This window comes from Equus przewalskii, chromosome 6 (assembly GCF_037783145.1).
Source record: "Equus przewalskii isolate Varuska chromosome 6, EquPr2, whole genome shotgun sequence".
NCBI classification, from domain to species: Eukaryota; Metazoa; Chordata; class Mammalia; order Perissodactyla; family Equidae; genus Equus; species Equus przewalskii.
Window position 1 is genome coordinate 6,173,952 of NC_091836.1, and position 12,636 is coordinate 6,186,587.

Below are 12,636 nucleotides of genomic sequence, written 5' to 3' on the forward strand. Positions count from 1 at the left end.
ATATTTTATTAAACTTTTAAAAAATTACTATTAAAAATAGTTTATAAAAATAGGTTCCTTAGTTTAAGGCCAATTTTTAGATCACAACACATACACAGTTAATTCAAAGAATCTTAACCATCACTTCTCTTAAATACAGCTCACATGAGTTCTCCATACTACAGTATAGATGGACAAAAGCAGCACAAGGAAAGAAAGTAAACAATACATTAAGAAACAGTTCCTTCTCCCTTGATTATTGGTGATTACACTGATCAATTGTCCCACTTTTCTATATCTTAGTGATTCCTCTATAAAAAGGAAATAATCAAATTTGTCTAACAGTAAGGAATTATAAAACATAATTTTTAAGGCTCGCCCTCTTCAATAGCTCCAACATACGGCAAAGATCTTTTACAGAATAATTTACTTTTTGGTCCTATTAATCCTTTTAACTCCCCAGTGATGGACACACAAACCAGTGAGTTTTATTAACAGGGTATCCTAGGTCTTCCTAAGTTGGAATTTATAAATAACTGCTAGATAATCATTTGCATTCTATACTCACCATCTAAAATAGACATATTTCTTGATGTTGGCATAGAGGCCTTTGAAGTTCTGCTTCGAGTAGAAGTCTCTAAACTGGTGCCTGATGTTAGAATAATAGGCAGTCAATATACAATCTCATCAGTAGCTAAAGTTGTTTTAAAACACCATCAAAATGAAATCTAAATACAGTTATGTCAAAACATAGTTTATGTGTAAAAGCTGAGAAGCAGCAGCAAGAGTCTAATCAATCAATTTTCAGAGACTATACTTAGGCCATATTTGGTTCATATTTGCCAATTAAAATTTAAGGAAAAATTTTGTAAATGTAAGGATAATGAAAATAACTATCACTAGATAAGAATTTGTCTTCCTGAAGATTTTTAACTGAAGTATTATCCATTTTACCACCTTAAAATTCCTATGGATAAATATTTAATAAAAACAATTAAAAAATACTCCTAGGAATGGGTTTTTATAATCCACCAGGAAGTCACTGGATGAACACCTTCCATTGTTTGAACTATTCAATGAAAACAGTCACATTAAATACAGTGATGGCAATTAACATTAATGATTTTTTTAAAGAAATCAAATTATTTTAGGGTAATTTTCCTTTCAAGACAAATTTTATGAAGCCACTTTATAAGAGCATTTGTATCTAATTAAAGCAACAAAAAATAATTTTTAAGATCTAGAGTTTCCTTCCTGCTGCCAATGGCCATTAACAAGCCATCTTCCCTAACAGCTCATATTTGCCTCACTATTACTGTGTACACACGAGAGCAAATATGACAATAAATGCACCCAAAAGGTACCGTGTAAGAAATATAGTGAAGGTCTTTATAAAATAAATGTTAAAAGCAATTAAAACCCTATGTGCATGTGGCTATTCAAAATTAATTTCAGTGAAACGTACATGTGAGAACTACATTAAAGACTGACTTTATGCACTATAAAAATAAAGATTTAAAGGACTGCGTAATTGAATTCTGACAACAGGAATACAATTCCATATTTCCCACTCAACTGCCAAGTCTGAATGTGTGCAATAGACTATCCTCAGGGCTAACCTCTTCCTCTCTGAGACCCTCCTCTCGATGCTGAATTCTGGCCTCTTCCTCCTCTCCGGCCTCTTCCTCGGCCTCTTCCTTTGTTGGCTGCTGCTGCGACGCTATCATCAGAGTCATCAGCCATCTGTTCTGCCAAATCTATACTCATAAGGTCATCGGCACTAAAGCCGGAAGCAAGGTCCTCTGCCTGAGATCTGAGGGCTCTGGCCCTAGTCATGGCCTGAGGGGGAGAACAAGGAGAAAGCACACATTAGTAGATAATGCAGCATCCTAAAAGGCATTAATCTGGTCATTCAGATGAACATTTAATATCGCCAAACTGTCTATACAATTACTTTTCATTAATCATTAATCATGCTACAAAAATGTAAAACAGAACATCCCTCCTCCCCCATCAATCAAATTCAGTGCCTATGATTTGTCAGAGCAATTTACAATACTACCTGTAAAAGGAGACCTTTGGAACAGGTTTACCAAGAGAGAAAATTTCACAGTATCAGAGCTTTCAGAACTGGGAGGAATGTTGGCAAGTGCCCCTAATCCAGCACCACCGTTTGTAAGAGACTGTCATCATTTGAGCTACTTTGTCCAGTGACCTCTTAATAAATCCCGAGAAAAAACTTACAAGAAATTGCTGTTATCTCTGAGTGACGAAATTTGGGGGTGCTTTTGTTTTCTTCTTTATTCTTGAATACTACAAATTTTCTACAATATATATATTTTTTCTAAAACATTACTTTTATAATCAGAAACACATGAGCAATCTCTTACAGATACATGATAAAAAGAATTAAGTAGAATACATCTTTGAAGGCCTGGAAAAGAATAAAAACCTTAGGACCAAGAATATACCTCAAATTTTAATTTGATAAGAAACTGTCTAGAAAGGACAAGTTTGAGACAACAAAAAGTTCTAACTCTAAAATAAATGTAGATTTTCTGAATAAAAACAGAATAAAAGCAATGCTGCCCTGATTTCTGCCCTTAAACCAATCAAAATGTAACAAGGAGGACAAAAATAAAACCCAATACGTTTTCAATAAAATTAGAAAATAGCTCTAACCCCAAAACACAAAACCTATGAAGAAGAGTTAACGGATATATCGAAGATTTGACCTAAGGGAGAAGGTTGAGAAGAGTGTCAGGCGGTGTAGAGCTCTCCAGAATTGATCTATGTATCCCAGGAGGCCAAGACAACAGTCTCTCTTGCTTGGAATGACAAGTCCTGGATCTGAGTTCAATGTCAATGAATCAACCATGTATATTAAATAAGGAGTCTTTAAGAATAGACGGTTAGGGCATTTCTAAGCTCTCCGTGATGCCATGAAATAAGGAGAGACAGGGCTAAATGAGGAGACGAGAACAAAGCAGGCAGGGTAGAAGTAGGAGTGAAGGGGGTGGTGGGAGGTGGGAGGTAATCCAGCGTCACGATGATGATCTTAGCTGAAGTGAAATACCAGCTAAATCACTCCATGGAGGGCTCCACGTGGCATTACAACACAAATGAAAAAACTCTAGGGAATATAACAAAAAATATAATCAAAAAATAGTAGAAAAAAGATTTCAATTCCTCTTTCATGTCCCACATTAAGTACGGTCAATCCTCATTATTCTCAGATTCTATATTGCAAATTTACCTGGTTGCCAAAGTTTATTTGTAACCCCCCCAAAACGATACTTTTGACACTTTCGTGGTCATTTGTAGACGTGTGCAAAGCAGTGAAAATTCTGAGTCACCTGACACACACATTCCTAGATGAGGTCGAACAACGAGACACTCAGCATTCTTGTTTCAGCTCTTGCACTTTAAACAAGTGTCCTTTTCATAGTATATTTTTAGTGTCACATTTTTCACAATTTTGTGCTTCTGATCGGTGACTTTACTTTTAAAATGCCTCCCCAGTGTACTGCTGAAGTGTTGTCTGGTTCCTAAGTGCAAGAAGGCTGTGATGTGCCTTACGGAGGAAACACCTGTGTTAGATACCTGTACTCAGCCCTGAGTTATAAGGCTGTGGGCCATGAGTCCAATGTTAATGAACCAACAATGTATGTTAAATAAGGAGTCTTTAAAAAGAAACACACATGAAAAGGGTTATGTACTGATCGGTTGACAAAAATGTTGTAACAAGTGGCTGGCAAGAACCTAACCCTGTATTTCCCCTAGGAGCGATGGTTCGGTACTCACTAATTTAGTGTTTATGGTGACTTTATGGAACATAACCACCACAAATAACGAGAACTAGCTGTACGTTTGTTTTTAAAGTATATTTAAAAGAAAAAAAGGAGACCTAAATTACATAATGAATAAGATAGATCTAATTGATACATGTCGAACTCTATACTCTGAAAATAAATACTTCTTTTCAAGACCCCATGAAACGTTTTAACTGATATATAATGGGGTACTAAGAAAAATATCAATAAATTATAGTATTATCATACTGCTTAATCACCCTGCAATAAAATTAGAAATTAATAATAATAAAACAAAAACCCTGACTCCAAACTGCAAAACAAAACTAAAATTGTAGAATATTTAGAAAATAATGGCAGTAAAAATACTCCATATCACAACATATGAAACAATTAAAGCAATGAATTAAATTATTAAAGCAAAGAAATGAGAATGGAGGGGAAAAAAGATCCAAGGAAAATTAAAAGAATCATGACAAAATACTCTGCTCACTTCTAAGTAATTTAGAAAATAAATGACCTAAACTGAGCCAAGAAAAGAGAGACAGTCACAAAAGGCTAATTATCAAAGAAAATTTTGAGAAAATTATTAGTTCTTTTAATGAAAAGAAACCACAATCAAAAAAGGACCACAATCAGAAAGTTTCACATTAAATTCTACCAAATCTTCAAAGAACAGATAATTCTACTACCATTTCAATAGTACCACAGCAAAAGAAAGAAAGTTTCCAATTTCTTTTTATAAAGCCAGCATAACATGGTACTGAAAACTGGCAAAGATTGCATGCACAAAAAAGAAAATTACAGTATCTTACTTATGAATATTAAAGCAGACAAAGAGAATCTAGGAGAATATGGACAGACTAGTATACCCATTACAAGAGGGTTCACAAAGCGAGACCAAGGATGGGTCAGTAATAGGATATGTATTAATATAATTCACCATATTCACAGAATACAGAAAGAAAAACTCCACATGCTTATCTCCAAAGATGCCAAATAGGCACTTAATTCATCACCCATTCTGGATTTAAACAAACAGAAAAACCCTCAGGAAGAGGTGGATACTTCTTTTACATGACAAAAACCCTCAATATGCTACACACACATCCAGCCTGCACTCACTTTCACGTCAGTACTCATACAAATCAATTAGAGAAAGACCAATGCCCCAGTGGAAAAAAAAATTGGGCAAAGAACATGACCAGGTGTTTCACATAAACATTATTTATAAACATGAAAATTTCTCAGACTCACTGGCAATAAAAGCAGTACAAATTAAAAACAACTCAGAAATAATTTCTCACATCTTAGATTTACAGAGATCAAAAGATGTAGTAATACATCATGATGACAAGGATGTGGGGAAATAAGCATAGCCAAATACTATTGGTTGGAAGGTACTCTGGTGTAACACCTTTGGAGCCATCTGGCAGAATCCAGCAAAATTTAAAATTCAGATGCCTTTTTATGATTATTATTTCTTGGAAAGAATTACCATCATTTCCAAATTTTATACTTTACTTTTGTCTAAATATATCTTCAGTTTTTCATCTCAAACATTACAATCAAATATAATTTTAGCTCCTCCTTTTCTGTGTAACAGACATTGGAGTTTACGGATATCTTGGAAGTATGTTATTTCTAAGACCTCATGAGTGTAAATGTAGAGCCATTCTGAGTACAGTACAGATCTAGAGCCAAGGGCAAGACGACGCTTCCATATACTTTTTGTGAGATTTGAAAACATACTATCTTGGTATTACACTCTCTTCCATTATTGTGGTGAAATATGCATAACAAAAAACTTACCATTTTAACCATTTTTAAGTGTGCAGTTCAGTGGCATTGAGCACACTCACACTGTTGTGTGCAAGCGTTGCTATCATCAATCTCCACAACTCTTCCATCATCCCAAACTGACACTCCGTACCCATTAAACAATCCCCCATTCCCTAACCCCCTCAACCTCCTGGGAAGCACTATTCTTCTTTCCGTCTGTATGAATTTGACTACCTTACGCATCTCATATAACAGGAATCATACCATATTTGTCCTTTTTGCGTCTGACTTTCTTCACTTAGTATAATGTTTTCAAGGTTCATCCATGTTGCAGTATGTATCAGAATTTCATTCCTCTTAAGTCTAAATAATATTCCACTGGACATACCACATTTTATTTACCCACTCATCTTTTGATGGGGTTTGGACTGTTACTACCTGTTGGCTACTGTGAATAATGTTATGAACACTTGCATACAAATGCGTTTGAGTCCCTGCTTTCAATTCTTTTGAGCAAATACATAGAAGTGGAATTGCTACATCATATGGTAATTCTATGATTAATTATTTGAGGAACTGTTTTCCACAGCAGTTTTTATATTCCCACCAGCAATGCACCAGAGTTCCAACTTCATATTCTTGCCCATTCTTGTTATTTTCTAGTTTTCGGCTAACAGCAATACTAAGGGTGTGATGTAGGATCTCATGGTTTTGATTAGCATTCTTCTAATGATTAGTGATGTTCAGCATCTTTTCATGTACTTATTGGTCACTTGTATATCTACTTTGGAGAAATGTCTATTGAAGTCATTTGTCCTTTTTAAATTGTTTTGTTGTTGCTGAATCTTAGGAGTCCTTTATATATTCTAGATATTAATCCTTTATCAGATATACGACTTGCAAATATTTTTTCCTATGCTGTGGGGTGCCTTTTCACTCTGCTGATAGTACGTAGTATTACAGTTTGAAATAGGATATCAACCTTGCCTCAAATTCAGATAGAACATAAGAGATCAGAGGCCAGATAAACTATGAACTGTGAGAATAGACTAAGAATAGTTTTTGCGTTTTTAAAGGATTGTTAAAAAAAAAAAAAGAAGAAGAATATGTGACAGAGACCATATATGGTCTGCAAAGTCTAAAATATTTACTGTTCGGCCTTTTACTTAAATGTGAACTTATAATTAAAGAAAATACTTGAGAGTTTCTATGTGAACAAGAGATGGTGAAGCATGTTTTTTCTCCAAATGGAAGAGCTAATGCTTTGGTCTGCCTGTTTGTTTAAATAATGAGCAGGGTACTAGGATGCATATTCTGAGCTAAATGATTCTGCAAAGCTGTGAATTACAGCTTGGGAAAGTCTCAGTTCTAAATTCTTCTCATTAGTCAAGTTCTAAATAGTGTGCTAAGAATGAAAAAATTTACAACACTCTATGGCATGCTGACAAATTACCTAAGGAGCCCTGATTACTTGCTACAGTTTTAAAATACAGCTGAAAATATAAACCCAAAAGTTCTTTCCTCTTAAAAATTCCCATGTGAAGTTTGTCACGTCCCCTCCTACCTTCCTTGAAGTAAATTTTCACACTTTAAAACAGTAATGAGGTTAGTGGCTTCAAACATATAGGAACCACTGTAAAAAAATATTTCTGTGATCTGGTAAATTGAAAGGGTTAATCAAGTTTAAGCCAAATAATCCAGGAACCAGGAATCATTTCTTTCAAGCATTCGCTCCTGCCATTTGGCAAACTGTCTTTTCTACTTTAAGGTCACTCTGTAAGATGAACACAAATGGAATAAATGTGGTAAGGGATCCCGAATCTATATCTTCCTCCTCTTAGATTCCAAAAAATCATCTTGTAAATGGCACAGTAGCTGCATCTATGCTTATTATGAACAGTGATCTTGATGTGCTGCATGACAGTTTTAGAAGTTTTAAATTTTTAGCCATTCATTGGCCGTGCTTTGTATTAATGTTATTATAATATAAAGTTCTGATAGGACACAGTGTGGTGGAAAAGTCTACACTTGAGGTAGAAATTGTGAGGTTCAAATTCCAGCCCTATCATGTGGCCTTCAGTCTGGTCTCAGTCTCCTCACTTGTAAAACGGAAACTGAGAGAGTGTAAGTAAGGCACGCAGCAAAAATTCAATAACTCCCATTTCCCTGTCCCCCTTGAAAACAGTAATGAATAAAGCCAAGTAGGTAATCAGTTCTGTTTTTTCCGATACATTTATTTAGGAGAATGACTTTGATGTTGGGAATGTTCTTTGAAATTTAGTGGATGGTGGTAGCTTTTAGTTCTATAATCAATTATTATTAATGAAATCAATGACTATTAATGAAAGGCACAGTATGGGAAAAAACTGCTGTCAATATTGGCACCATTGCTAGTAATGTTAGTTTATACTGCAAATTTTCCTATCTTACTCCATGGAGAGTAAGTAGTAAAAGGAAAAGATATTTGTGAAACTTACAACTCAATTTTTAGAAGATTATCCTAGCATATTCTTTTAAGACAAGGTTATGAACTGAGTTACTACACTGTTCATACTTCTACATACTCTAATGAACTGGGACACAATTTGGAGAAGGGAGAGTTACAGAACACCAAACTTTTGTAATAACACCAAAAATGCACTTTTTTATTCCTTAAAATTCCAGAAAAGTGGCATCGGATCACTGTAAAATCCTAAATACCAAGGATGGAAGGTCAGATGATGAAGTATATCAGATTTAGACTCGGGATTTTTTTTTAAATTTTTTTAAAAAGGCTCAGAGTCTGTCTCATGGCCTCCAGAGATGGTAAAGAAGAATTATTTGATGACTGATTTTTCCTACGTCAGGGTCTAAAACTAAAACTGCTCAACATGAAAGGCTGTGGAGTTGCCTAGTAGTCATCAGTAGGTGAACTGCGAAATAGGGATTCCTTCGGAAGGGCTCAGGCGTGAACAAAAGTAAATTGAGAGTCGCCATCTCTGTAAGCAGGGTCCTTCTCCTTCTCCTTCTTACTGTCTCAGGTACTGACTTCTACCTAAGGAGTGTGCTTAAAACAAGGCAAGAAACCTTACTTAAAAGGGGAGGGGTGGGCTCCCATTAATTCCTTTCTTCTTGTTGCAGAGAAAATAGTGGGACTAGTAAAAGTTAACTTGAGAGATGTTTCGAGTGCTTCAACTCTTTCTAATTCACCACTGTCAGCTACAAAATATTTAGGAAATGAAAACAGACTAGTAGGACAGTGAGGGTGAAATTCAGTGAGGGTGAAACTTCAGATCACATGATTTAATATTTTCTTTCTACATATGTCTGTCTCACCTACTAAATTCAGACTCTCTGGTAGACACAGACTATACCTTTTTCATATCTGTATTCCCAATATAAAGCCGAATGGCTATCTATAACAGGTATTATAAAAAATGCTGAATGAAAGCAATCAAGACAAAATCCTAACAGTAAATCATTTATAAAATAACTTTTAAACTCTAAATAGCAGTCATACAACACTAGGACAATTAGAAAGTAGGAATATATACTTCAATCACTGATTCACCAAGCACCAGAGGGAGGCCCAAAATTTAAGTAAACAGTTACTAACTTCAAGTTCCTAAACTGCAAAGAGACGGAGAAGACAGTGATAATGGTGATCAAGCTGATTTCAACCCTTGAGAAAGGCCAGGGGACACTGTATATTTACCTATGATAACTGCTCACCAAAACACTAAGTTTCTTCTTTTTTGCCCAAAATAATATCAGCTCAGTAGGGTGAGATTTTATCTTATACCGATAAGATGCCCTGATAATAACTAGCAATTATTTTGACTAATAAGGGCTCTTGTTGTATACGCTAGCCCCCAACCCCATACCCTACAACAAACACACAATTAAATCAGTTTTAGGCAAGAGCAAAGGGTTTAAAAAAGAGAATATTGGCAAGCAGAATTTTTGTAGGCTAAGCTGGAATAAGTCAAAGGCAGCCATCCTTAGCCAACCCCTCCTCAGCCCTATCCAACAAACCTAGGTCCTGTGGATGGACTACTCGAAATGAACTTACTAGTTATTCTAATTTAACAAACTGACAGAGAAGCATAGAAATTCACAGCAGAAAAATTACCTCTCGAACTTCATCATCTTCTTCATTAGTATTTTTTTGTCTGCTCTCTCTGAAGCGACGCACCTGGATTATAACAGAATAAATCACAAACATGTTGCTTATTCCTGTTATGTAAATGTAAAATAATGGGCTACAATTAACAGATGCTTTCCATTACAGCATAAAACTTCGAAATTTAAGTATAGGTTTGTCTCACAAAAGACCGATTAAAGAAATCATATTTTCCCAGTCACTTACATTAAAATTTCAGAAATGTACTCTAAAAAGAATTGGCCCTAGGCAAAATTACACCACCTGCTGCCAGAATGTTCCATGTCACTGAAAAATAGTCTGTCAGACTGCAGAGGAAAAGATCCCAATAACCCATGGGTGTTATCCTTCAGTAAAATAGTTAAAAACAAACATCTCTCTTTGAAGAGGTTTGAATTATTTATTACATTGCTCACATCATTCTGTGCACCTGCTGCAAGCCGTCCAGCAGGCCCTCTGAAATGCTATTCAAGGTGGGTGGGCTTCCGCAGATCCATTTTATCAACAGTCAACTACTGAATGTTTGCTGTTTGCGAACCATGGTCCTGGTACGATGAAGAATACTAGAGATTCCTTTTTCACTGGTTCTGGCTCACAAGGCTCTTATAATATAGTTACATAGTTAGAGATAAGCTGCATTTATTTGATGTTTGACAACTATATATTTAGCATATTTGATAACTATATATTTAGTGAGCGCCTACTATGCACCAAGCACTACTGTAAGAATTACAACAATGAACAAAATAATCAACAATTCTGCCCTCATGGAGCTTACAATCTGTGAGAGTGTGTGTGTCTGTGTGCGTGTGTGTAAGGAAGGGTAGTCAATAAACAAAATAAGAAGTTACATTGTGTTTTAGAAGGCATGTAGGATCAAGTTAATTTACAGCTAGGAAATTTACAGTTGGGAAAGCTAATTTACAGGTAGTTAACCTACAGATAGGACAGTTCTATCCTTATCTCTGAGAAGCCTCTGGCATTCCCAGGGCCAGTTTATTTACTGATGGTTTTCAACCTGCACAACCAGTTAGCCAGCATGGCTTGATTATGTCAGCAGAGGGGCATAAAAGACCCCCTGGGAACTTCTTCACAGATGTTAGTGTTCAATCCGGGGTACACTGTGCACAATAAGGACATGGGAAGCTTATGCCTGGTGTCTCTCAGATCCCTCATGCCTGCCTATCCTCTTTTTCTTCTGTACTTTATCCTTTGCATTTAAATAAAAACCTTAAGTGAGTATGCTCAGTGGAGTTTTGTGGGTCCTAAATATCTGGACCTGCGAAACCTTTGCAAAAGGTGGTAAGTGCTCAGAGAAAAACAAAGCAGGAAAAGGGACTGGAGCGCTGCAGAGAGGTTACATCTGAATAGGATGATCATGAGAGGCCTCACTGAGAGGGTAATATATGAGCAAAGATTTTAAAAGGAAGGGGATGAATCTTGCAAACAACTGGGGAAAATCATTCCAATCAAAGGAAAGAATATGTGCAAAGGCATTGCCCAGTATGTTTAAGAAACAGCAAGGACGTTGCTGTGGCTGGAGCAGATATGAAGCCAAAGAAGTAACAGAAAGCCAGACTGAATAAGGCCTTGTAAATAACTGTGAGGACTTTTTTTTTTAGGCAGGAGTGACTTCATCTGTACAGTGACGATCACTGACAGCTGAACTGAGGACAGAATAGGGGGTGGAGGAAGAGCCTGGGTAGAACAGGGAGACCAGTTTGGAGGCTATTAGAATAATCCAGGTGAGAAACGGCGATGCTCTGGACCATTGGAAGTGATAAAGGTGGAGAGCAGTAGTCACATTCTGTATATATTCTGAAGGTAGAGCTAAAAGGATTTATAGACAGCCAGGATGAGAGAGAGAAGAGTGAAGCATGACTTCAAAGTTTCTGGCCTAAGCAAATGAAAGAATGCTGCTTCCACTAGAGCACTACAGTCAGAACAGGGGCTAAGAATCAGCAATTCAGACAGGGAATGTTAAAAAGTTTGAGGATGTCTACTAAACATACAAGTCAAAATGTCTAGCAGGCTGAGTATCACACAGAGGAGTTTCACTGCCCAAAAAGTCCTCTGTGCCCTGCCTCTTCACCCCCTCCCCCACCCATGACCAATCAGACAACCACTGATCTTTCTACTGTCTCCATAGTTTTGCCTTTTCCAGAATGTTACATACTTGGAACCATACATTTTGTTGCTTTTTTAGATTGGCCTTTTTCACCTCGTAGTATACATTTAAGGTCCCTCCAAGTCTTTTCATGGCTTGACAGCTCATTGCTCTTTAGTACTGAATAATATTTCTTTGTCTGGACACTTAACAGTTTACTTATTCATTCACCTACTGAACAACATCTTGGTTGCCTCCAAGTTTTGGCACTTATGAATAAAGCTGCTATAAAAATCATGTGTAGGTTTTTGTGTGGACATCAGTTTTTATGGGGTTTTTTAGTTTTTTTTAAATTAACTGAAGCAATGTGGTGTTTTGTTTGTTTGTTTGCTAAGGAAAATTCGTCCTGAGCTAACATCTGTGCCAATCTTCCTCTGTTTGGTATGTGGATCACCACCACAGCATGGCCACTGCCGAGTGGTATAGGTCTGCACCCAGGAACCGAATCTGGGCTGCCGAAGTGGAGCATGCCGAACTTAACCACCAGGTCACAGGGCTGGTCCGTGGACACAAGTTTTCACCTCCTTCAAGCAAATACCAAGGAACACGATTGCTGCATCGTATTGTAAGAGTATGTTTAGTTTTACGAGAAACTGTCTTCCAAAGTGGCTGTACCATTTTGCATTCCTACCAGCACTATATGAGAGTTTGTGTTGTCCACACTCTCACCAGCATTTGGTGTTGTCAGTGTTCCAGATTTTGGCCATTCTAACAGGTGTGTAGTGATATATCTCAGTGTTGTTTTAATTTGCATT

The 12,636-nt window shown here is 36.5% G+C and overlaps 1 protein-coding gene across 5 annotated transcripts in view; it reads right to left on the reverse strand.

The window, feature by feature from the left end:
* Positions 1–12,636, reverse strand: part of MRE11 (MRE11 homolog, double strand break repair nuclease) — a 64,054-nt gene that overhangs the window by 22,905 nt on the left and 28,513 nt on the right. For all 5 annotated transcript variants that reach the window (XM_008513765.2, XM_008513764.2, XM_070622897.1 and 2 more), the window contains exons 14-16: positions 9,685–9,747; positions 1,599–1,818; positions 548–628 (exon numbers count right to left, since the gene is read on the reverse strand). In XM_008513765.2, the coding sequence (XP_008511987.1) occupies positions 548–628; positions 1,599–1,818; positions 9,685–9,747 (364 nt within the window). The remainder of the gene's footprint in view (positions 1–547; positions 629–1,598; positions 1,819–9,684; positions 9,748–12,636) is intronic.